A 25,101-nucleotide genomic window follows, 5' to 3' on the forward strand; every position below is an offset into this window, starting at 1 on the left:
AGGCTTATTCTATCCTTACATAAGAAAGACACATCAAAAGCGAAATCAGAATCTGCCAAGTTTTGTAGGTCAACTTCCACGGGACCTATAGGAAATCTCACTCACTGGAAAATGATGAAATTGGTACCATTGGAAAGGTCTATGTGTCTACTTTCCAGAGACACCAACCATTTGATCATACCTATCATATTGAGTGAGTTATGGCCGTTTTCGTAAAGTAGGACGAATCTGTCCGAGAATCTGATTTTGGCAAAACAGTCAACTTCGACGGGATTTTGTGAACAGCTCCTGATGAACAGAATATGTGTAATATACGGTTGGAAAGCTGAATGAGTCTAGTTCTAAAACCGTTTACGGTTCATTCATATGTATTCCTAGAGGAAGTTACGACTGTTCTAGTAATTGAAGGTCATGCTGCGCGGAAATCTGATTTCCTGCACGAACTTATGTTTTGAGTTCACAAGCGACCTTCTCCTTAAGATCTAAGTGTAAAAGATCATTTGAGGACAATACGGTATGATTTAGTTAATCATTGCCCAATGCCACATTTGAAGACATGTTAAAAAGCATTAACATGCTAAGTTGTTAAAACTTCCGTGATTAGTAAAAATCAAGAAGAGCCCTATGATTGATGTAAAGATCAGGGGGGGTGCGAACTTCAGGGGGAGTTTAGCACATACATACATGTCACTATCAAATGTGAAGGGTGCGTTGTACTCTTTTTCTCCTACGATCAAGGTTCAGTTTTTCTCCCATAGGGTTTTTGTGACTTGACGAGGTTTTTGACGAGGCAACAGATCAGCACCATCGGCATATCAACACGCGGCACAAGGGGGAGTGTTCTAGGATATTCTCTATGTGTGCCTTGGCCTTATGCCAATAGGATATGTAGTTAAACTAAATCTATGTATTCATATCCTTACCATATTGGTATTATGTAATTCCCTATATAAAGGGCTCCTATCAATGAATAAGATGATGACTCTCTTGATATCTCTTTGTCTCTACACTTTATCCTTTATCAGGGTATGATTTATTGGTATTGTATTTTTCGTCTTGTTAGTTTGTGTTTCACGCTGCTTAATCGTGTTAAAGCTTCATATTTGGCTGCAGCAAAGAGCTGGCCTTTTATGTTAGGTAAAAGGAGAGTAGCAAGAATCAAATCAAAGAGCATGTGATGTAAAATTGTAAACTAGTTCTATTACCAAATAAGATAAACAAAATGATACACTATGCATGTAGAGACAATTTGTGTAAAAAGATATCTTGAACTAATGTGTATGCATCTCTATGATGCTCTCAAGGGACTTGAGAGTACTGCAGCATGTTCAGTGCGAGTGACACTGCCCTCCTTAGACCGGGGATCCTTAATTTGAAGCTGTTTATGGCGGCGCCATGCTGCTTGCAAAGCCTGAGCTGCCTTCGGTTTGCGTAATTGCTCCATACCAGAGCTGGTGAAAGCCACCAGAACTTGGAGACTACATTCTTCAAGTCATTGGCCCTAAGAGCAAACACTTCAACTTTTGTGTGCGCTTGGACTGTTTTAGTTGAGAATGGAAGGTTGGATAGGCTAGGATTGGGAGTCTTGAGCACCCAGTCAAGAAGTTCTTGGCCATAGAAGTCACCCTTTTCAAGACAATCAGCACCTTCTCTGCCTGCGGTGGTGTAAGTCAATACCTTGCCGCGAGTGATGAACAGCATCTCATCAAGAGGGTCACCTTTCCGTAGTATGAAGCTGTGCTCTATATAAAGCACTGGCTTGAGATGATCATATATTGCCTCAAGCAAACGTTTATCCATGTTTTGAAGCATTGGAACCTGTGGATGATCATCAAGATGTATACATGTCAGTGATGATACACACACACAAACACATATACATATGTTATGTAGCTAGGGACAATTTTTAATAGAACAAACTTACTTTACTGAGTGAATCGGAACACAGATGCTGCTTTATTTGCGTTCTGGTGTCCCGGGGAAGATTGCGAAGAAAACTCTCCACATCAACACCTTTAGTTTCTTGCCATTTGTATTTCTGGTATTGCCTCATTTTCTTCTTGAGATTCCGAGGAAGGGAATGGAAGGCCATCCACAACTCTATCTCTTGCCCCTTCAATCTCATTTCCTCTAGCCTTGCTGTCTTTGATTGCAAATATGTCTGTTCCACAACAAAGTAAGGACAGCAGACATTGTCAAGCCAATAAGAGATGTTAAACTCAATAACTGAGAGATCAGAAGTAAAACTTTATAGATGACCAACCTGCATATTTCCAATCAGAAATGCAAACAGTATCAATCCAGTGAGTGAAACAAAAACTGAGAAGTAGACTTCCCACAGATAGGTACTTGTTTTGAGGCTTTGACCCAGGGAACTGTAGAATGTAAAATTGAAGTATACCAGAAGTTAATTTGTTGCAGGAAGCCAGGAACAAAACTCCTGAAATATCTAGGAATGTTTTAACTTTCAATTTATTGATTTACAAATTAGAAATGTTGGCACACCTCAGGTTCTGCAGTCCCCACCAAAAGCAGTAAGAGATCTTTGCCAAGAAATCTGTTGATTCAATGACACCATATTCAAGAGCACCAAAGTATATTCCAAAATCAAAAAATGTGGAATTTGGCGTCTTTGGAGAACAAGAGTCATTCAGAAAAGTGCTAGCTCCAAAACTATCGTCACAATATAACGAACAATGAGCAATAGCATGCATTTTACAAGATTTTCGCCAGCAGGATGTTTTCCTTTCTATCGAAAAGAAGTACCAGATGGCTCCAACAACCTAAAGAGTCAGAAGAGAAAATTAATCACTCAAGAGAATCAGTGGTGAACTAAAACTGAGGATGATAAGAAGCTAATGTTCCAAATAAGGTAGGGAAGTATTGTTTGGTGAACATGACTGGCAATGACATACAAAGAAAAACTTACATGACTGGCTAGCATATAAAGAAAAAGATTAAAGGCAGCTTTAGCCCATGCAGTTTCTGAGAGGATGCCAGAAGACCTTGCAGCTTCTTTTAACAATGAGCAGATTCGAAGAACCCTTAGCACGTATTGAAAGATAACTATGAAGTACAAGGACTGTGTTGCATGGAAAACCCTCGAGTTATTCAATCTTGGAATGATACCATAAACTATCCCCTAGACCAAAAATGAAGCAAATTAGTTTACCAGTCCAGAGTACGTTGTAGACTTGTAGTCATACTTTAGACCATTACCAATTGTAAAAAAGATGTAATAATTAAACTGGTTGTGGTTCTACACTTTCTACTTGTGAAATCTGGCAAATACATGATAAGGAAACAAGATGGACAATTAGTTGCATTGAAGTACCTCAAGTAACTATCCTTACCTGTGGAAGTGGAAGAATTACAAGGATGTCGAATATGAAGTACAACAAATACCTCCTTGCTCTTGCCTGAGTATCCGGAGCCAGATTACCTCCTCTCGATGATTTAGAAAAAAGAGTGACATAACTAGCACGAAATTGATAAATGATGTAAAACAGATAGAAGAAATCCACAACAGATCGCAGAACTGTAGCTATAGCTCTTAATTTTCTGTCCAATCGAAGACACTTCTTTTCATCATTAACCACAAGAATATAGCAAAACAAAGGATCCAGTGAGAGCGTAATGACACACAGAACAAGAAGCATCTTATTCCAGAGTTGCTGGACTGATTTCTGGCGCTGGCTGTCAAGAATTTTCTTATTCGAACTCAAGCCTATTGACAGAACTCCATAATAAATTTTCATGGTTTTACTAAAACTCTTTAGCCCTTCGAAAAGAGGCACCATAGCTTTAGAGACGTTATTGGCAGCCCAGTCCACTGATGCTAAACTTGCACTTGAATAAATGCCATTAGCCTTTTGAATTCGTTCATCACCATTTTCTTCTATATCACCACTCAGTATTCTCCTAAAAAAGTTGGTAGAGCAAAACAAACTTATCGATCAGCTCAGAATACATGCCTTATGGATAGTAGGAGTAAGATTACGGAGTTTAACAACAGTAACAATCATGGAATATTCATATAATATATACTTCCTAATCCAAAAGCGGAAGCATAACATGAGAAATATATTCACTTTACCTTGATGATTGAACCGCCATTGTTGTGAATCTAGCTAGCAGTTCATTTGCAGGGACAAAGAAAGAAAATATGGCTTTTAATAAGAAAACAGTTTTGGTGTGCTTTCATAAAAACCAAAAGAGTGCTTGACCTGCAAACTTTGATTCGTCCAAAAAAAAAAAAAAAGACCTGCAAACTTTGAGAGTGAAGGTCTTGAGCTCGTGGTGGCTACTGGCTTGTCTGGCTAGCTACTATAGTCCACGAAGCATCTTTTCAAAGTCATTGCAGAACTGTTCAACCACCTAATTGATTCTCATTAGTTTAATTTTGTCCGCATTCACTGCAAATCCTAATTATTTGGTCTCAGTTTGTCAGTTTCCTCTTCATTATGTATATGATTGTAATTGGTTGTATGAATTTAGAGTATCGAAATTACACCAACACAAATGGACGGTTGAATAACATTATCAGTGACACAAATAACTTCACAGATCGATGTTGGTACAAGTACACTTCCGTCCATTCAAGAAATTTCGCTTTTAAGAAGCAAAACAATGATTTCATAAAAACCAAGAGCGTTGCTTGACCTGCAAAGTCCACGTATATACTCTTCAAAGTCTTTGCAGTATTAACCTGGGACGCATCCAATCCCGAAACAACTTCTAGAACACCCCAAACTCCAAAGACAAATACATTGAACAAACTGACAAGTGATCAAAAGTTTAAAACGACCTCTACAGTCAATCAATCTAGAAGTTGTGCTTCAATTTGTTCTAGCTTCTACTTCTGCAACTAGTACAATGATCAAGTGTAACATACTTTCGTATAGACTCGGATTGATACATGTCAGTTGTATACCATTACTTCATGAGTTCATGTTACAGTATTTGCACAGTGAAACTAAGAACTGAATCAAACCCGAAAGGCTACTCTGCCGCTACCTGTTGCTTCTGCTGGCTTCTGAAGTAGGAATGGCCTATCATTGTGCCTAATAGTACGAAGTGCATTAGCAGCAAAACGCAAGGCGTATATAGTGGAGCCTAGAGCGGGGGAGATTCCACCAGCTTGACTAGTGCATCTTGCAGCCTATTCTCCTCTTTCCTCAAGACTTCTCTAGCTTCTTCTTACAACGGTATGTAGTGACTATAGGTCCACAAACGCAAGGGATTTGTTTTTGCTAGTCCACCAGATTAAGATTGTACACTTGTTGTAAAAATTCCATACCACCAAAACAATCAGGCATTGCCATATACAACAATATACTTTACAGACCTAATACAGTCAAGGAACTGACCGTGGCTTTCTACCATTGTGCCGTCACATTTTTCTTGATTTTGAGTTAAATAGTTCATGTTACATTTTGGCACAACAAAACCAAGCTTATAATCAAACAAAACCTATGTACATATACCTTATTGTTCTTCAGCAGTGAAATCCGGCTCAGCTGGCTTCTGAAGTAGCATGGGTGGTAATCTGTCTGGCACCCTTCCCTTGTGTGTACCACTGCGCCTTAGCCGTACAGCACGAAGTACATTAGCAGCGAATCGCGAGGCATAAATGGTGGCACCAAGACTAGGAGAGCTAGTCTCTGCCTTTGCAAGTGCGTCTTGCAACCTATTCTCCTCTTCCCGCAGAGACTCTTCAAGCTTCTTCTTACTATAACGACGCCATGCTGCCTGTATGAAGCAAGCCGCCCAAGTCCTCCACTGTTGTGAGTAAAGCCTGAATGTGTGACGAAGCTGCTTGCTGTGAAGCCGTCGAAACTGGGAGGCTACAAACCTCAAATCATCTGCTTTCAAAGCAAAGGCTTCGACTTCACTAAGGGCTTGGACAGTCCTAGTTGAGATTGGAAGATTAGAAGAGGTGTGTGGATCAAGAGCCCATGTGAGGAGCTCCTCACCACAGAAGTCACCAGCCTTGAGATATTCAGAATTGAAGAACCCCGTCCTTCCACCATTTGTAGTCATAGTCAATAGCTTGCCTCGCATTATGAAGAGCATCTCATCCACCGGGTCTCCCTCCCGAACAATGTAGCTGTCTTCTGTATACAGTACTGGCTTGAGACGGTCACACATCGCATCCAACAATTGGTCATCCATTTTCTCAAACATTGGCACCTGAGACGCGCATTCAATGAAATTCAAAATTTAATAACGCATGCAGGTAAAGGCACTCAAACAATGATTGTGGTCATCTGCGTATATTAGAATGATGAGAATCACGGACAAACTCACCCTCATCAGTAAAGCCAAGCAAAGATGGCGCTTTATGTCCCTTCTAAGGTCCTTTGGAAGATTACAGATCAAATTCTCTTCGTCTACACCTCTGGTTTCTTGCCATCTGTATTGTTCATACCGCCTTATGCGTTCTCTCAAATTCTCTGGTAGCAAACGGTGGGACATCCATTGTTCTGCATCTCTCCTTTTTACTCTCATCTCCTCCAATCTTGTAGTTGTAGACTGCAAATATGTCTGTTTCAAAGAACCTATCTCATCAGTTCACAGTAGATGAGTAGTCAAGTACATTACGTAAAAAAAGGAACCAGAAATTGGAAACTGTTTATACAATATACATCATATACATGTTACATGAGTAAAAGGTCTCAATGAAACAACCAACCTGCATATTTCCAATAAGAAATGAAAATAGCACCAAGCCCGCAATAGAAATGAAGACTGCAAACAAGATTTCCCAGACATATGTACTTGTTTCAAGATTTTGACCAAGCGAACTGAAAAATGAACAATAACAGTCAGTCAAGCACAAGTCATCAAAACCTAATTTCCAAAAAAATCAACTCTACTAAGCGAAGTTGTATAGCGCACCTCAAATTCCGTAATCCCCACCAGAAGCAGTAAAAGAACTTTTGAGGAAAGTCTGTTTTTGACTCAACAATACCAGATTGAAGACCATCAAGGAATATTCCAAAATCAAATTTTTCTTTGTCTTCTACCAGTATTGGGCATGAAGAATTCAAGAATGCTGTCTTATCAGGATGCCTCCCCCCAGTATCACAGTATAAATCCCTTCTGGTGCATATGGTTGAATTCCCGCAAGCTTGTTTCCAGCATGTGGTTTCTCGTTCTAAAGAAATTAAATACCAAAATGCTCCGAGTACCTACGAGCAACATATCACCACTTGAAGATCAGGACATTTAACACAAACAAGCAACCACACTGTTAAACATGAAAAAACATGCATGCATATACCTCATGCCATGTAAAATATGTGGATTTGATAACATAGAAGTCACAGAGGCTCAGAAAATCAGAACTTTTCCTATTAGTCTACCACATACAAAGAACAAGAAAAAAGACTTTTAACAACAACAGCATGAAGGAGCTATCTCATTAGCATAACCAGCAAGTTCGCTAAAGAGTGCTTACAAAAAGAGTGATGCATTTTAAATAACTCAACAGATGATAACATACATTAGAATTTGAGCACCGCATAAACTACAACTTAAGTCGTTTCAAATGTCCAAATGATGGACTGTGAATTTGGATATGGTTACGGACTTACACATCTATGTAACCAGAAAGATAGCCAATCAGTATATGTTCACCATTCTTAAACAAATCATATCAGGAAGTGCACAGCACAAAATGAATATTCATCAAACTTACATGACTAGCAAGCATGTAAAGGAAAAGATTAAATGCCGCTCCTGCCCATGCAGTTTCCGTAAGTATACCAGAAGCCCTTGTTACTTCTCTATACAAGGGATATATACGTATAACCCTTGGCACGTATTGGAACAAAACAACAAACTTCAGCAAATTTTTTGTATTTAACGATGTTGAACCTCCCAATTTTGGAATAATAAATAAAATGACCACCTGCAAATATTTCTTAGTATTAGGTTTCAAAAGTGAAATCAAAATAAGCATAAAATCTACACAAATTACAGACAACAAGGACAATAGTGTACCTGTGGGAGTGGAAGGACTGCAAGAATGTCAATGAAGAAGTATGAGGATAGATACCTCTTTGCAATAGCCCAACCATCTTCAACTAAAACACCTCTTCCAAAAACTCGAGAAGGAGGGGCAATAAATCCAGTACGAAATTGAAAGATTATATGAACTATATAAAATATGTCAGTGAATGAGCGCAAAACACTAGCTGTTATCTCCATCTTTCTGTCCTTGTCAAGGCACTTATTGTCATCATCAATAACAGGGACATAAAAGAACAAAGGATCCAGAGAGACAGCAAGAACACATGCCAATACAAATATCTTATTCCACTTCTGAAGGAATTGCCCTTGCGGATCAAGAACTGTAGAACCAAAGTTTTTACCAACAACCCCATCAACTGAATAGGACTTCCATGATTTCTTAATCCTCTCAGAACCAGATTCCAGGCTTCTTTGAAATTTAGAGGAAACCGAGCTAAATGTTGTTCTGAACATTCCTCGGTGTCCTCCATCATTTGGAGAATATGGTGGGTCAACAGGTTTCTCTGGATTCCAATCCTGAAACCTAAAATAAGCACTCATGTTAACATTTAAATAAACATATTAACACCCCAACTTGGCATATATTACTTAACATACATCAAACTGGATTAATGAAGTGAACTTAGCAATAGTCTTGGTAAGACGGAATCACAAATTTTGCTCAAGTAAGAAATATCCAAACACACACTGTAAACTTCTGTTAACTATATTATCCCAAGTAAGCAGTTTAACTGAACTAACCTGACTATCTTCTCATTCTGAAAATTCATGACTATATCTTAACTCTCAACAGAAACTCCAAACAAAAACTCAGCCAAATGAACCTCTGAATGACCCAGGGAACTTCTTCATGTACAACCAAAGCTCCCAAAGTCCAGCCCCTGAGAAAAATTCAATGAGACAAACTCAAAACAGAACTTTTCCATCGCAGCCGAAGTCTCTGGCTGCATGGTGCCATTTGCCACAATTCCAAAAGGCAAGACATCGCACTACAATTATAAATATCTTCAAAAAGTAAAATCCCACCACAGAAAACATCCATTAAATGAATTGATGAGACTACAAACACTCAAAAAGAACTCAATGCTATCTTCTAAACGATCCAACACCAATAAAACCACATAAAAATCACCTAATTTCTCCCATAAACGAATTGGGAAGCAATCATACTAGACTATCATAGTACCCAGAAACTTAAAAACTCAATCTCTGACAACCTAAACATAAACTTCTGATCAAAAATCAAAACTTTGAACTCAAACACAACAACCATAACTTCATAATATCTAATAAAACCAACATCCATACCAAAAATCAAACTCATTTCTCCCAAAAACGAGTTGGGATGCAAAACATAACAGATTGCCATATCCCGAAAAATCAAAAACTCAATCTTTAACCAACTAAACATAAACTCCCAATCAAAAACCAAAACTTTAAACTCAAAACACAGCAAATAAACAACCACAAAATTTCTTATGACGAAAGAAAACATACCCAGAAACAAACGAACAGGAAGCAAGACTAGGAGAAGAACCCAACACTAACTTGGGTTTTGTCAATCAAATCAAAACAAAGACCCAGATAGCACAAGTTAGCTGTATCTGATCAAGAAAGCTAGAGTTTGAAGCATGAAAGTTCCAGGAAAATGCACAGGTGGGTCAATCCTCTCTGAGACGGCAAAACAAGACAGAACACAAAATGGTGCTTGTGATTACAAAGCAAATATGAGTCTTTTCTGTCTCTGGGACCCAGTGAAACATATAGTAGTATAGTTTTTACAGTAATTTTCTTCTTCTCCTTCTTCTTTGCGGTTACTTTCAGTGCGGTGGGTGAAGTGACCGATATGCCCGAACAGTTAAACTCGTGCCCCGCGTACTTCCCGGAGACTTTAGAGGGAATTTTGGTCCGGCAGGGACTTGTTTTTATTTTTGTTTTTGACTAAACAAACCTCATGGTTTACAGAAATGATTTACTAGTCCAACTTGCTTTGTTTTTTACTAGTCCAACCTGATTAGTGAGATGGAGATTTGTTTTGTGGTTAGTTTAAGGGAATGTAGGGTTTCTTGTTATGATTTGTTTGAATTGTTTGGTTGTAGACAATTATGGAGTAGAAAGAGTCAAGGTGGATTACTATATTGTGTGATGTAACATTTCAAGGAGAGGAGAAAGAGCGGAAAATGATATTTGGTGGGAGGATTGTTACGGGGGTTGACTCGTACGGGTTTAAAAGATATGATGCATCTTGCTTACTTTAGTTGTTTATAGTCTCGTTCGTATGAGTATGGATATGAGCGTAAAGATTGTTAGTTGATCATGGACGTTATAGAATCACGACTATGACCATGAACATAGATATTGTTAATCGAAATTTTATTTGAAAGAAGAACACGCATTAGTTTATGAAAGCTGCCAAAATCTTTTATGCTCCACTTGTATAGTGGAATTTTCTCACTTTTGATTCCATCACCCACGTCTTTTCCATGTACTGTGTCAGTTCTTCCTCATGGTGGATTTCACAAGATAAATGGGAAACACACGATGTATATATAGTATTTTGTTTAATTTATGACAACTAAAAAAAAACGAGAAGCTAAAACACAAAACCACGAAGAAACTCCCTTTCTCCCAGCTAATCGAAATGGAACGCTTGGGAAGTGTGTACATAGTACTTGTCGACTCAAAAGAAAGGCCCAACAGTCGACTCAAAAGAAAGGCCCGATGCTATAACCTCGGTCTCGACCCAACAAGAAGCCCACAAAAAAATAAAATCCCAATTTGAAAGATGCAAAACGACGAACGGAAGCAAACTGAAAAGCTGTACGACACGTGTGAGGCGCGCGATGAGCAACCCGAAAACGAGTGCAGCAGATCATTCCCCTAAAAAAGTGGAGTGATGCATGAAACGCGCCACGTGGCCACCTCCCTCTATTATTGTTCATTCTCTCTCTCTCTCTCACTTTCTCTTCCATAACCAATCTATCATATTCATGATTCATCTCTCTTCCTTCTTCTTCTTTCTTCCTTCATCACTCTCTCTCTAGTTTCCAGATTCTTCTATCACTATCTTATCTGGTTCTGTAAGCAAGGTGACGTGTATTCAGATACAGGTATATCTGCATAAAGCTCCAGATTCCGATCCTCGCCGTTGAAACCTGAATCCGAATACTTTTACGGCCGTCGATATCTCAGACTCCATAGTTCGCCGTGTCCGCGTGAGTTTCCTACTATCAAATCTCGATTCAGCTTCAGCTGTTTGATCTGCTTAGAATCGCGAATGGTTTTGGAGATGAATCCAGCTCAATGATACTAGATATGTTGGAATTACAAGTTTTTTTGTATTATGAAAATGTGATTTATTAGTTTTTTGTGTGGATCTTATTCGAATCGAAAGTTATGCAGTTTGAAAAAAAGTCACAAATTATGCTCATTTGGTGGTATTGAGTTATTGATCTAATCGCGGTGTCATTGATATTTAAATTTTGGTCTTGTTTGTTGTGTTTTTGGGCAGTTATCTTGTTGAGGGAGGCCAGGCGGGTCGATTTTAAATGATATGCAAAAGTGGGATAAGGAATCTTATTGTTCAAGCGGGGAGGGTAGTAGGGTGCAGAAGAACTGGGGCGTATTTGAACAGCATTGGTAGGGTGTGCATGCAGGCCTCTTTGGGGAACCGCGGGTTTAAAACGAGTTTAAGGATGATGGTTGATTCTAGTAAACAAGGTTCCATTGTTGATGTCTTGTCGGAGAAAGATGAAGAGGGTGGATATATCAGTGGTGGCTGGAAAAGGTTTCTATTACTTGCTTTTTGGTTTTTGTGAAATTTTGTGTAGTTATGACGGTTCTGAACTTCATGCTCCTTGTTTTCTGATTGACAGTGAAGGCGGAAAACTTAGCTGCGGCTATTCCAGTTTTAGGGGGAAAAGAGCCACCATGGAGGATTTTTATGATATAAAGACTTCCAATATTGATGGACAAACAGTCTGCCTGTTTGGAATTTTTGATGGTGAGATTTGTCTTTATCTTCTTTGCTTATACATAGAAATTCTGATTACTTTAATGTTGGATAACACAGATGGTTATGAAAGACTAAATGACTAGATTCTTCCAGTCCAGTGTTTGAACCTGTGGAAAAGCTTTGGTCTTAAAACATAGATGTTGCCAAATTGTGTCTCAGGAAACTGCAGTGTCTAAAAGTTGACCAAAGTGTTATAACCGTTTCCACTTTAAATGCAGTTTGATATGTCCAATAAAGTTATTATGAATTTATTTTAAAGATGAAGAAGATTGCACTTCCGCTAGATAATTTTTGTATTTATTGCTAAGATTTGTCTATGAACATGAGCAAATAATTTACTATGGTGTTACAGGTCATGGTGGTTCTCGTGCTGCTGAATATCTGAAGGAGCATCTATTTGAGAATCTCATGAAGCATCCAAACTTCATCACAGACACCAAGTTAGCTATTAGTGAGTGCAACTTCTTTGTGCCTCAATCTTATGAAGCACTTTCTGTATGTGGGTGATATGCTTGCAGCGTATCCTTGTTCTGATGCAGGATTTCACACGCACAAATCATTTATTTAATTCCATGTTATTTTAGGACAGGTGGAAAGATAAAATAGTTTTGTCCTGACATTTCATGACGTGTGGGATCCTGTGTCGAACACTTTGATACCCTATGACTTGTGTCTCTTTTGTTTCTGCTTGGTAATCTGGGTGAGCTTGCAGGTGAATCATATCAGCAAACTGATGCAGCTTTTTTGGATTCTGAAAGGGATACATACCGTGATGACGGTTCTACTGCTTCAACAGCAGTGTTAGTGGGCAACCATCTATATGTTGCCAATGTTGGAGATTCTCGTACAGTAATATCAAAGGCAGGCAAAGGTATTAAGGATTTACTTTGCTACTGCTTCATGAGTAACATAGAAGTGGTTAAATGTAAATAGTCTTAACTGAATGTATGGTGAAGTTCCTTAAACTTCAGTGGCATATACTTTATAGGATATTAACAAGTGCTTAACTTCATATGTCTAACCACATTGTAGAATGTTGAGGCGTCCTAATTAGTAGTTACCAAGTCCTATTCAGTTGTGCTTAGATTTTTGTTTTTCTTAAATAATAATATAATACAAAGTCTTGGAATTGAGTGAATATTGAAAGCCATAGACCAATAGCCTGGATTTCTAAAATCACCGTCAACGATTAGATGGATTATTTGTTGCCAGTGTTTTCTTGTAATCCTCAGTTTGTTCTTTTGTAATGGGTATTGGATGAGTATTACAAGTTAAGGAGTTGTAATCTGGATTTCTAAAAGTATCTTCTCTCTTTTTTGACAGCAATTCCTCTATCCGAGGATCATAAACCAAATCGAACTGATGAGAGGAAGAGAATTGAAAATGCTGGGGGCATTGTAATGTGGGCAGGTAATGCTTGAACAAAGCCTCTTACTTGATGCATTGAATTACATGTGGGCTGCTGTGATCAAAACATAGTTGCACCCAATATGTTGCATGGGGGTCATTTGTTTCTCATTACAATTGTGCAGAAATGCCACAGCTGTAGAGCTCATATTTCAGTGGTCTAATTCACATATGTTTGCGCTATGTGCTCAGGAACTTGGAGGGTAGGAGGTGTTTTGGCTATGTCTCGGGCTTTTGGAAACCGCATGTTGAAGCAATTTGTTATCGCAGAACCTGAGATCCAGGTAAATCATTATGTCATTTTGAATTCGGGTCATTCATCTCATTCTTTGTCCTGATAGGATTATCTATTTTGAGGATGAATCTTTGTATTTACCTATGTTTCTAGTCATATGGCATGAACTCAATGTAGAATCCTATTAATAAACAGCAAGTTATTTAGTAATTACTTGTTGCATCTGTTGAGTCCTGTATTGATACCAAAAACATAGAGTGGGTAAGCCAACATAGCAAGCAGGTAATTACATTATAACGTCTCAGTATGTTACTCTTTACAGAATTTGATTTTGCCTGCTTTTTAAGAAAAGAAAAAGGATTCAATGTAAACGTTAGGCTATTAATTCAGTAATGAATTCTAATATCATACGTCATGATAGTTGGAGGTGCTCTGTTTAGATTGTGAGGTTTAACTGCGCTGATGTTATATTTTGTCTTTTGAGCAGTTATTAATAGAAGTGCTGGATATATTATCTTATTCTTGAATTGTGGGTATCTGCAAAAAGTGAGATGATTATACTTGTCATCAGGGTTTTGTGGGATATACATAAAATTAGATTGCAAGCTAAAGAGAAAATTTGCATCTTTCTCAGGAACAAGTGATAGACCAAGAATTTGAATTGCTGGTGCTTGCTAGTGATGGGCTGTGGGACGTGGTGCCAAATGAGGTAGAACTGACCTGGCCTAATTCTAATTATCACACACACATGTACTGGAATGTATCTGCACCTGTATTTTCACATAGATGAGGGAGCTCTTTATTGGCTCTTTCATGTTGGCATACAGGTCCTTGTCATTGCCTGTTGAAATGAAAATCTCTTGTTCTCTTAGAGCCCCATTTCTGGTTTTCTCAAACCAGACCAACCTGCTTATATATCTGTGTTGTGTCTCAGGATGCCATTTCACTTGCCCGAACAGAAGAAGAACCTGAGGCAGCAGCTCGGAAGTTAACGGGAACCGCATTTGCCCGCGGCAGTGCCGACAATATAACATGCATTGTGGTGAGGTTTAACCATGAGAAAGCAGAGTCTACCGGGGCTAACCATGATTAGAGAACTCTACTTTGCATGTGTGGATTCATTACCATTTTGAAGTAATTGATTAAATTAAATCTGTAATGCAATGCAAAAGACTGAATGTGCATATAGAAATGAAGGCAATTAATTTATTCATTGGTTTTGTTTCCAAATTTGCTTTTGTACCAAAAGTAAACTTATTGATCTGTCTCATTCTGGTTCCATACACTCGGGTTATAGTGATGATTGTAATATCCATGATTCTCTATTACATAGGAGACATTTTATTCTATGGTAAATAGAATCAAGATTGATATCAAGTTCAGTTTGTTGATAATTGATTGATAATGACAGCTTCAACAGAATAGGACTCTATGCAGAAATGGATTGGTTTTGGGTTGGACTAAAGTGACTTGAATATGTTAGAGAAGAAGAGAAAGACCGAGTTCTAGGGAAGGGGAAAGGAGAGTTCTTTGTGGCTTTAGAGAATGAAGGGTTTAACTCTGTGTGAGTGTGCGTGTGTGTATTAGTTGAGTACTGCAAATCTGCAATGGAGTTGTGGTGTTGGTATGATATCGGACCTACCAAAATCTACTGAGATTCAAATAGGTTTTCATCTTCATATATAAGCTTTCTGTGCATAGTAGCTGGCAAAATCAGTTGGTTTTGGCCCATGCGGCATATGAATTTCCCTCCAAAATATTTTTACTCCATCAACTCTCTGGTACCAAGATCAGGTAAAGTATCACAATGGATTTATGACATTGGTATAGTGATGGCTGTTCCTACCTCAAGGTTAAATGAACACTTCATCTCCCAAGGCTGATAGTTTTTATGGGAAGTTTGTGCCAACGAAACTTCATCGGCAAGAAGAGCAGGTTCTGGTTTGTCCATGACAATTAGTTTAAGGCACTCTTTGTTCCTGTTTTAACATCAATTCTGTGCCTTGCAGTGAGCCCTGGTAAGTTGAGAATAATCGGATGCATGAGTGTGGTGTGTGTGTGGCTCCAGTCACAAAACTCAAAGTAGCAATAAAACTCGAACAAACCTGAAAAAGCCATTTTATGTGATTGTAACCAAAACTCTAATAAAATGGAAATGTACATGGATTCATCAATCTGATGTTCATATCTTGCTTAAAGAAGCATCAAATTCTTGATTTTCAGGACTAAGCAGTACTTTGACCTGCATGGTAAACCTATCTGACCCTGAACACTAGTGGAGGCTCTCATATGGAAAAGACCTCACTTTGGCTTTGATTCCTCCAGTTGAGTGCCTTGACCAGGTGGACCGTCAACGAGAAGAAAGGCATCAGCTGTGACAATAACATGTAAGAACTTAGCATTTTGGAATCTTTAATATAACAATCATTTCTGGATACCCAGAAGAACCATGCAACCAACTTCACTATCTTACTAATAGCTTGGGATTTGTTGATAGTAGATGGGGTGTTTGGCATATATCTATCTCAATCTCTAACACAGTAATTTGTGATGGTTCTTGAATCAACACTCGAATAGAATTGGGAAGAAAGCATTGTAAACGGAGGTAACCGTATTTTACCCATGTCATTGTGCTCTGCGGAATCAAGGTTAATGTCCAACTCAGAATGCTGAAACTTTGAGCCTGAACAGTTTCCCACTGGTCCAAAATCTGTTCATCATAGACAAAAGTCGGCAATTAGATTATAACAAGATAGAATCCCGACAAAAAAAAAACAAAAAAAGGACAGCATGAACTCTAAGCCTTTACGCTTGAAGTATCAATGAATAACAGCAGGGACTCTTAAGCATTTACGCATGACAACCAAAAAAAAAATACCAGAAGAATTAGGAATTAATTATGAAAAAAATGCAGTAACGAACTCTAAGGATGATTGCCATCAAAGATTTCCTGAACATGCATACCATAAAAACTAGGATGGGGTAAGTCCACCATTTCCCTTATCTGGAATTTCATGTTCTAATTTGGGATGTCATTAATAAAAGCTGCAATCTACCTTGAAAGTTTGGCCATTCAGTGGTGTTAGAGAAGCCAAAATCCCATGATGGTTGAAGTGACTCAGGACATGTGTTTTGACTATCCACTCCAAGACGCATCCTTTCTAGGTCTAGGTCTGCTATATCAGAAGTAAATGCAGAGTCAAGTGCTGGTGTATCCAGATCCAGATCTAGCCCTGATGTTTCAGGAGTGAAGGGAAATTGTCCATTTGATGCCACAGGACTTGAATCCCCCACTAACTTCATATCACCAGCGGGGAAGAAAGGTACTGTATCAGCTGGACCTCTGTGTATCATGGTCAACAAGGAGCAAAACCATAAGCCCATAACAAGCACACGTCAGAAAGAAAGGAGTGCAATGTGTGTGTGAATGTATGTTATGAGTGTTTGGTAGTCTGTATGCATGTACATGTAACCTGGACATAGCACTTAAAAGGAATTGAAATAGAATCTCTATGGTATATGGAAAACAACTACCATGGGGCATGCAAATCCATCACCCAGGTTATCAGAATAATAACATATCCAAAATCTTAAAACATATACAAGAACAATAGCAGAAAAAGATTTTTCAGGAGATATCTGTTGAGGCAGGTTACAGGTGTTATGTTTTGTACTCTCACTATGAGAAATGCAGCTATCACCATGAAAGATAAAAGATATGAGAATGTATGAAGAAAATATTGGATTAGAAGATGCAATACTCACTCTTTCGCACACTTCTGTTGGATATGGTGGAAGTTTCCTAGAGCAGGTATTCCATTAACTCCGTGACAACCAGATATGCCCATGTAATTGATTTTGGGATAACCTGTAGATGGAGTAACAGTCTGCATGATGGGATATTCCACAGATAAATTGTTGACTGCACTTGATGACAAAACGAAAAAAAAAATCGGCATCAAATTAAAATGACATTTATGAGATATTCTTTAATTAGAAATATCCAAAAAAAATCATCAAGCTATCGAGAACAATATATTCACACATAATATGCCCAAACTTCCTTTGTTATGAAGTACTTCAAATCAGCTCTAGTAAACTTCACAGATGAAATATCTTCACATTTTGCATACCAGGTATGTGATGCATACCATTCTGCACAGGAGCTCTCTCAAACTCCGCACGCTCTTGCTGTTTCATCAGATGGTATTGCTTCTCAAGCAACTGGTTATACATTTCAATTTGATCTTTGAGCTTCAGCCTTAAGTGGTAGGCCTTGAAAAATTTTGCATTTTCTTCTTCCAGTTTCTGCCATACTAAAGCAAAGCAAATAAAAAAGATGAAACTCAAGTAAACTGTAAAGGATCGTAATCTAAAAATGTGTTGGCCAAACTATGGTATCTGACGCAATGTGCTTTTCTAGTCGCGTGAAACACACAATAGATATGCATTCACAAAAATAACACAGGGTTCTCCCTAAAATCATTTGATTTTCATGCCCATGAATTACAGTGCTGGAAGATGGGGAACTCGCCATTTATTTATACGAATGGACTGGAAAAAGTCTACATGAAAGTACCAAAAATGGTATGAACCTGCATGACAACAAACCTGGATGATCTGGCAGGTGTAAGTACATTGAAGATTCTCAAACAAATCTAGCAGGTAACGTAAGATTAGAGGACAGAATTAATGGCTCATGGTCCATGAGAAGAAAACAGGAAAAATTCTAAATCCCCTATCAAATAAGGATGTCACAGTTTCAACATAAAGGCAATTCAGTTCTGATGCATGTCAACTACGTCTTATTAATTTAAAACCAGATTAAGCTAGTAACGAACATCAAAGACAAACATATGAAGTCTAAATCTTCTTCCACCTATCAATTGATGATATCTCATCATTGGAACAATAAATGAGAGTACAGATGTTAAATCAAAGGCGACGATTAGGCTTTATTGTCATGCAATGTAAAGAGTACTACAGTGCCATACCCAAGTTTGTAAACTCAGGCTCAATCCTTGCACGGTCTAAGAGGGTATTGACAACTTCATCTCTGCTCATATACAACTGCAGACACCTTTCAATCAAATTCTGGACCTACAATGTTCATTATTGTACCAAAACAGAACAGATGCAAGTAAGTATCATCCTTCAAATAAGCGATACTCAAACATATACACGAATAACAAATCTGTCTTACAACTTGAATATCTTGCAGTGTGACTTTGCTGCTCTTGTTCTTTGCAATGCTACTTTGTTTGTCATTCCGCAGAGACGATCGCTTTTCAGCTGGATTCTGTGGATCCTGTGAAAGCCCTCAGAATTTAGTTCTTTCAAAACCCAAAAAGTGAAACAAGCTTTCCCCATATGCCAACAAGGAAAGACTTGGGAAAACACACAGCTAGATCAAGCACTGGGTTTGAAACATAACAATGAAACCAATTCAATTTCATCTCATAAGGATCTCTGTCGATATAACAGCTATCAATCTATGATTCACAGATTCCACAGAGTATCAAATCAGATAAAAGATCAAACAAGACCATTACATTAAGCCCAAATAAAACTCACAATTCAGTTTCTATTCCCAGTTACTCTTGTCACCTGAACACAACATAAAATCTCATAATCCTCACACACCCCAAAACCCAAAAAACAAATACAATCTCACACCCAAAAACCCAATCTTGAACTCAATTCCTTCCTCATGGACAACCATGGCAACCGAAAAAGCCTCAAAGGTACAATCTTTAGGCCAAAACCAGCATAAAAACAACACAGGAAAAAACAATATCAGATAAAACAAACAAAGAGAAGCTCTTGTGTTACCATAAAGTTAAAAAAAGACGAACTTTGAAGCTCTGACACGATTTCTTGAGTCTCAGTCAGAGCTGGTTTGCATAGCTAGTAATGATTGAGGGTCACAGATAAGAGTAGACAGCTAGGGTTTTTCTGTAACTGATGATGATGGTTTTGAGGGTTTAGAGAGGAAGAAGAGGTAGTCAGGAGAATTCAAAACCAAGCGGGGGAGAAATTTGTAATAAATAGCCTCTTGGCTGTCAGGTATTTATAGTCTTTGCGTTTTGGTGTGTGACACTTGGTTGTGTTCTCTAGACACTTGGTGAAAATAATATGGGCCTCAAGCTCCAGAACTCTAGAAGAGGAAAACAAAAGGAATTGAGATAAAATTTTCAATGCATAGATTCATTCTATATTTAGCTATATGGTGGTAATTTAAAACGCAATCCAAAATACGATATGTGAAAAGAATAAAACGTGAAAAGTTTAGAGGTTTAGTTACAATATGTAATTGAGAAAAACAAATTAAACATGATTTAAAGATTCCATACAGGGTTAGATTATAAACGAATCTTCTTTTGTCAAAATTGTCTTTGCATTAATTTGCATCATACATTTTGTGTACATTCCAATTCCTTTAGTCTTTCATAAACTACATCTTAGATTGTTGTGACACTAGTTGTTTTTTAATACTCTTTTAGCGAAGGTAATATTGGCCTTAAGCTCTAGAACTCTTAGATTCGTTCAATAAAAGACACGGTGATCATTTAAAACGCGATTCAAAATATAATACGTAATTGAAAAATGGCATTTACTATATATCTATTTGTTTACCACTGTTCATCTACAGTGATTTACTGTTCATCTACAGTAAAACACAGTTTTGGGATCGGGCTATTTATTTTCTGAAAAAAAGAGAGTAGATTGAGTTTCGTAGTTCGGACACTATCTAGAAAGGACCTTATGAAATTTGCTTTGTTCTGTCTCCGATAAAAAGAGTAGATTGAGAAAATAGTGAAAGAAAAAATCGAGGAGAAAGAACATAAGAGATATACTCTTACTACTATGATAAGTGTTTTGTTGTTAAGTATTTCAAATTGAATCTATATAGATCTTGCACTTTGATATATTAGAAATAAGAATAAAAAAAAAATTATGAACACAAATCTCACAAATCCCACAGCAAAGCGCGGGTCATAGTTCTAGTATAACACTAAAGTACCATCCTGACGATTAGAACAACTTTTCTTTATAGAAATTGTGTGTATATTACGGGCTTTCGGACATTCGACTAGACCAAATACATCCGGCCCGTTAAAATGGCCCAAACGAATCTTTCACCTGGTTCAATATAAAGTAAACGGTGCATCGTTTTTCACTTTTCCCCAAATTGTGAAACTTCTGAGTCGGACTCCGATTCTCAGGGGAAGCAATTTCGCCGGATTCAAACTTGTTCAGCCTCATTTCTGACTACCTGGGTAACTATTATTTATCTTCAATTCCCAATTTGTGTTTCAAAGTAGCATGCTTTTTTCCTTGTTCAATTTCTATTCTTACAGAGCTGGGTTGCTATATGTTAGTGTGAAAAATGTCTTATATTTTCATTATTAACCTAGGGTGTTTTCAGTTGGTGAATTCTGGTCATGAAAGATAGGATATTTGAATTGGGATTTGATTCAAACACAAAATGAAATAACCATAAGAAAGCTTCAGTTTTTGAAGGTGGTAAAAACATGTATCATTTCTTGTAATGAAAGGTTTAAGTAGTGCAGTAGAAGGTTGAACTTCAAGTGTATTAAGTAGTTTGAAGTGTCTTGATGGACATGCATGCCTATAAGAGTTATATCACAGACGTAATATATGAGGGAGAGGGAGGGTTTAACGTACAGTATGTCATGTTTTCGTATTTGGTTGCAAGTGTTTGACAGAAATGTAGCATAAAATCAAAGTGATTTATTCGATTTTTTTTTTTTTCTCTATCTGTTTCAGGCATCATTCTGCGAAGGATGCTGCTTTAGTTTGTGGAATCGGATATGCTTACTGATGCCAAAGCATAGTTGTACTCCTGAGGTTATGGATTACGATAAAAGGGAGGCATTCAGGGCTAAGGAACTTGCAGAGTATAACCTCATAGCAAAAGATTATGCTAGTGCGAAGAAGTTTGCTTTGAAGGCTCAGAAGTTGTGTCCCCAGCTTGAGGGTCTATCTAAACTGTTGACGATAATAGATATTTATATCTGTGGAGAAAACAAAAGTGTTGGAGAAGCGGATTGGTATGGAGTACTTGGTGTGATTCCTTATGCCAAGTATGCATTAATTAGGAAACAGTATCTGAAGTTGGCGTTGATGCTTCATCCTGATAAAAACAAGTCTGCTGGTTCAGAAGGCGCATATAAGCTGGTTTTAGAGGCATGGAACTTGTTATCGGATAAAGCGAAGAGGGAAGCATATGAGAGACAGACACTCAACCACAGCAAGGGCTGGGAAGAATCTGGGCAGGGAGCTCTAACCCATTCTGGGGGTCCGTTGAAACAACCTGGTGCAAATTCCTTTCAAAATGTTACATATAGTGCAACTTCTGGGGGTTTTTTGAAACAACCTGGTGAAAAACCTACTACTTTCTGGACCATTTGCAATCCCTGCCGCACATATTATCAGTATCTCAGGATTTATCAAAATCATACTCTCATGTGCCCTACATGTCAGAAAGGGTTTTGTGCTACAGAAACTGCTCCGCCTCGCGGTATTTCTGAGTCATCTAGTAGTTCTTCTTGCCAGGAACATCACACTACAAGACGCCACGGTTCTGCTAGTGGTAAACCATTTAATTCTGGAAGCAACAATGCTTTAGCTCAAAATTTGGGAAATAAGGGGTCTTTAGCTTCTAAATCAGTGAATAAGACAGCCTTCCAACAGGGCCCTTTCTCTAAGATGACTAGTCGTGGTGGCACGGTTTCATCAGGTTGTGCTGCAGCTGTAAGTGTGGCTCAGCTGGCAAATGAGGAAGTGAAGAGACAATCAATTGCTGATTGGGAGAGGAATCAACGGTTAATGGGAAATTCTTTATTCAAAAGGAAAGTAATTGAAGATAAACATCTGAATGGTTGCGAAGGATACATGGCTAATAAGACCGCTGTAGGAAATGATGAAGCTGACTTAGGAGGTGTATCTGAATCAGGTACAGGTAATGTCGGCACAAAAAGGATTTACGGTTTCTCTAGCATAGATAACATGCCTAATAGCACGAGGGAGTTATCCTATCGTGAAATGCAAAACATGCTGATTAAGAAGGCACGAACTGATATTTCCAAGATGCTGAAGGAGCTGAGCTCAGCTACTGAATCAAAGAAACGAGGGGAGTTGAGAGTAGATAAGAAACAGAAGAGTGTGGTATGTGCTGGGACAGATATAAACAGTGATGAGGTTGATGATGCCGGGGTATCAATCTTAACTAATGTCCCTGATCCTGATTTTCATAATTTTGACTCGGATCGAACTGAAAGGTCATTTCAAGAGGAACAAGTCTGGGCTGCATATGATGGTGATGGGATGCCACGTTATTATGCTCGTATTCAGAATGTGATCTCCAGGAAGCCATTTAAATTGTGTATCAGCTGGCTTAATTCAAGAAGCAACTCTGAATTGGGTTCATTGGACTGGATATGTTCTGGTTTCGCTAAAACCTGTGGGGATTTTAGGCCTGGCAAACGTCAAACTTCGAAAACTTTGAATTCTTTCTCCACGAAGGTGAGTTGGAAAAAAGTTGCACATGGAATGATTCGTGTATTTCCTGGAAAGAGGGAAGTATGGGCTCTATATAGAAACTGGTCCGCTGACTGGAATCAGCATACCCCTGGTGAAGTAATTAACAAATATGAGATGGTGGAAGTGCTGGACGACTTTACTGAGAAACATGGTGTGTCTGTTGTTCCGCTAATTAAGGTTGCTGGTTTCAGAACAGTGTTCCAAAAGCAAATGGACCCGAAGGCAGTGAGGAGGATTCCTAAAGAAGAGATGTTTCGGTTCTCGCATATTGTCCCCAGTCACTTGCTAACAGGTGAAGAAGCTCATAATGCTCCAAAGGGTTGCTTTGAATTGGATCCAGCAGCTATCCCTTTGCACCTCCTTGAGGTGATAACAGAAGATAATCAAGCACCAGTGGCAGAGAATGTTGGAAAAACAAAACAAGAGTTGTTTCAAAGTGCCTTGACAACAGAACTAGATGCAGGGATGATTCGGATGGAAGAAAGGGAGATTTCAGAAAGCGGAGGAGAAACAATGGTGGTAGGTGACAGTGCATACCTAGTTGGCCTAGGAAACTGATGTTAGTTGCACAAAGGTAAGGAGGAATCACTGTAGAAAACACAGGTCCTAGATAGTTTTTGCTTTTTGGTTATGTCAAGCCTTTTGCTTCATGTATATACTGCTTCTGCGCCGCAATTGTTTAGCGTTTTGCTGGCAGGTGGATTATACCGTTTTGGCGTTCTGGAAACGCTCAACTTTTGTATCAGAACTGAAAATGAACACTTTTGTAAGCATGGCTTGTAAAATGAAGTCTCAGTGTCCTTAGCAGCTCTCTCTTTGATCTTTGCACTTTCAAACATTGCAGTACCATCCAATTGTGTGATTGTTCATGCTTGATCTCACATTTGGGCTTCACTCTGTTATTGAGCCTCAAATGAGCCATCAAATTATTAGTACCCATCAATTCAATAACAGATTGACAATTACAAAAGAGTCAAATATTCTAAATCACCTTTACCTTTACCTTTATCAAAGTGTCTTCGAGGAAAAAACACAGTCAATTACAAAGACTAGGTTCCCTGCATGAGACGTCGGAGAATCTTATGCAACAAACTTTTCCGATTTGTTTATATTTCACGTCATGTGTCTCGAAGACCATGCAATATAATTTGTTTACCTCCTTTAAGTCGTAGGAAGTTTCCCACGTAAATCCCACGGTACCAAACACACACATTTTCACATACTTCCAATTCAACTCCCCCTTCTAGAACACACTTCAGCTCTCTGGTAGAAACGTAGACTCTAGCATGGTGGTGTCTGCAAGTTTCACAATATGGATTTTAGTCCTATAATACTATTAATCTGTGGCTTTTTCTGGGTTTAGCTTCGTGTCGACACCTAATAAACCACCAGGTTAATAATAGAGTACTCTTGAATCTTGATACTATTGTAAACTCTGGATTTGGAATTGGATCAGTGCTTTGTTTTGGGTTTGGTTTAATCTATATTTGGTATATAATAGGAATGTGATTCGAGCTAAGGTGGTTTCGGTTTTATTAATAAATCTGGGGATTCATGGAAGAGGTAGGTTAACTCGTTAAGGTAACAACGGAAAATTATAGATTTTTCCATTTGAGAGCAATTTAGGGTAGGTAAGGTTGCATGGTGGGTGGTGAGCAATCAGCGGCAGCTTTCCTTGCGTGAAATTAATCACCATGGATTTTGAATACTACTCTTGTAAACGTCTAGGTTAACACGAAGTTTTTGTTTTCTATTACCTTTTTTGATAAAACCGTTTTGGTATTGATTATGGTTTGTTTGTGTAATTATGACTACGCGCAATCCATTTACTGTCTTTTAT

At 38.3% G+C, this 25,101-nt stretch overlaps 5 protein-coding genes across 5 annotated transcripts in view; 2 read left to right on the plus strand and 3 right to left on the minus strand.

Annotated features, from left to right (window-relative positions):
* Positions 1–4,116, minus strand: part of LOC101296533 (cyclic nucleotide-gated ion channel 1-like) — a 14,861-nt gene extending 10,745 nt beyond the window's left edge. The window contains exons 1-7 of the mRNA XM_004309104.1: positions 4,097–4,116; positions 3,354–3,921; positions 2,930–3,142; positions 2,506–2,783; positions 2,264–2,375; positions 1,925–2,161; positions 1,447–1,818 (exon numbers count right to left, since the gene is read on the minus strand). Coding sequence (XP_004309152.1) covers positions 1,447–1,818; positions 1,925–2,161; positions 2,264–2,375; positions 2,506–2,783; positions 2,930–3,142; positions 3,354–3,921; positions 4,097–4,116 — 1,800 coding nt within the window. The remainder of the gene's footprint in view (positions 1–1,446; positions 1,819–1,924; positions 2,162–2,263; positions 2,376–2,505; positions 2,784–2,929; positions 3,143–3,353; positions 3,922–4,096) is intronic.
* A 1,012-nt stretch (positions 4,117–5,128) lies between these two features.
* On the minus strand, positions 5,129–9,619 carry LOC101292640 (cyclic nucleotide-gated ion channel 1-like). The gene is made up of 8 exons (XM_004307953.1): positions 9,535–9,619; positions 8,779–8,918; positions 8,008–8,560; positions 7,703–7,915; positions 6,901–7,193; positions 6,695–6,806; positions 6,310–6,546; positions 5,129–6,192 (listed from the first exon to the last, which is right to left on the minus strand). The coding sequence occupies exons 2-8, from the start codon at positions 8,805–8,807 to the stop codon at positions 5,488–5,490; spliced, it is 2,142 nt and encodes a 713-aa protein (XP_004308001.1). The 5' UTR covers positions 8,808–8,918; positions 9,535–9,619; the 3' UTR covers positions 5,129–5,487.
* Positions 9,620–11,007: 1,388 nt separating this feature from the next.
* LOC101292939 (probable protein phosphatase 2C 76-like) lies at positions 11,008–15,069 on the plus strand. Its single transcript, XM_004307954.1, has 9 exons — positions 11,008–11,252; positions 11,549–11,824; positions 11,913–12,040; positions 12,405–12,503; positions 12,765–12,923; positions 13,376–13,462; positions 13,652–13,743; positions 14,329–14,403; positions 14,629–15,069. Exons 2-9 carry the CDS (start codon positions 11,586–11,588, stop codon positions 14,785–14,787), a joined length of 1,038 nt encoding a protein of 345 aa, XP_004308002.1. The 5' UTR covers positions 11,008–11,252; positions 11,549–11,585; the 3' UTR covers positions 14,788–15,069.
* A 926-nt stretch (positions 15,070–15,995) lies between these two features.
* Positions 15,996–19,416, minus strand: LOC101296822. Its single transcript, XM_004309105.1, has 9 exons — positions 19,369–19,416; positions 19,097–19,186; positions 18,898–19,002; positions 18,689–18,794; positions 17,846–18,010; positions 17,460–17,562; positions 16,751–17,037; positions 16,315–16,404; positions 15,996–16,066 (listed from the first exon to the last, which is right to left on the minus strand). The coding sequence occupies exons 1-9, from the start codon at positions 19,414–19,416 to the stop codon at positions 15,996–15,998; spliced, it is 1,065 nt and encodes a 354-aa protein (XP_004309153.1).
* A 1,533-nt stretch (positions 19,417–20,949) lies between these two features.
* On the plus strand, positions 20,950–23,819 carry LOC101297103. Its single transcript, XM_004309106.1, has 2 exons — positions 20,950–20,974; positions 21,486–23,819. Exon 2 carries the CDS (start codon positions 21,540–21,542, stop codon positions 23,817–23,819), a length of 2,280 nt encoding a protein of 759 aa, XP_004309154.1. The 5' UTR covers positions 20,950–20,974; positions 21,486–21,539.
* The last annotated feature ends 1,282 nt before the right edge of the window (positions 23,820–25,101 follow it).

This window comes from Fragaria vesca, linkage group LG7 (genome assembly GCF_000184155.1).
Source record: "Fragaria vesca subsp. vesca linkage group LG7, FraVesHawaii_1.0, whole genome shotgun sequence".
Classification (NCBI taxonomy): Eukaryota; Viridiplantae; Streptophyta; class Magnoliopsida; order Rosales; family Rosaceae; genus Fragaria; species Fragaria vesca.

Coding starts and splice junctions, on each gene's coding strand:
- LOC101292640 (XM_004307953.1), bottom strand. CDS start 8,807: ATGAATTTTCAGAATGAGAAGATAGTCAG. Junction 7,916..8,007: donor CAGTCCTTCCACTCCCACAG/GTACACTATTGT, acceptor AAATATTTGCAG/GTGGTCATTTTATTTATTAT. Junction 6,193..6,309: donor GCTTGGCTTTACTGATGAGG/GTGAGTTTGTCC, acceptor TGCGCGTCTCAG/GTGCCAATGTTTGAGAAAAT.
- LOC101292939 (XM_004307954.1), top strand. CDS start 11,586: ATGATATGCAAAAGTGGGATAAGGAATCTTATTGTTCAAGCGGGGAGG. Junction 12,924..13,375: donor AATATCAAAGGCAGGCAAAG/GTATTAAGGATT, acceptor CTTTTTTGACAG/CAATTCCTCTATCCGAGGAT. Junction 13,463..13,651: donor GGGCATTGTAATGTGGGCAG/GTAATGCTTGAA, acceptor CTATGTGCTCAG/GAACTTGGAGGGTAGGAGGT.
- LOC101296822 (XM_004309105.1), bottom strand. CDS start 19,416: ATGGTTGTCCATGAGGAAGGAATTGAGTTCAAGATTGGGTTTTTGGGT. Junction 19,003..19,096: donor ACCCAGTGCTTGATCTAGCT/GTGTGTTTTCCC, acceptor GGGCTTTCACAG/GATCCACAGAATCCAGCTGA. Junction 18,011..18,688: donor GCCTGAGTTTACAAACTTGG/GTATGGCACTGT, acceptor GCTTTGCTTTAG/TATGGCAGAAACTGGAAGAA.
- LOC101297103 (XM_004309106.1), top strand. CDS start 21,540: ATGCCAAAGCATAGTTGTACTCCTGAGGTTATGGATTACGATAAAAGG.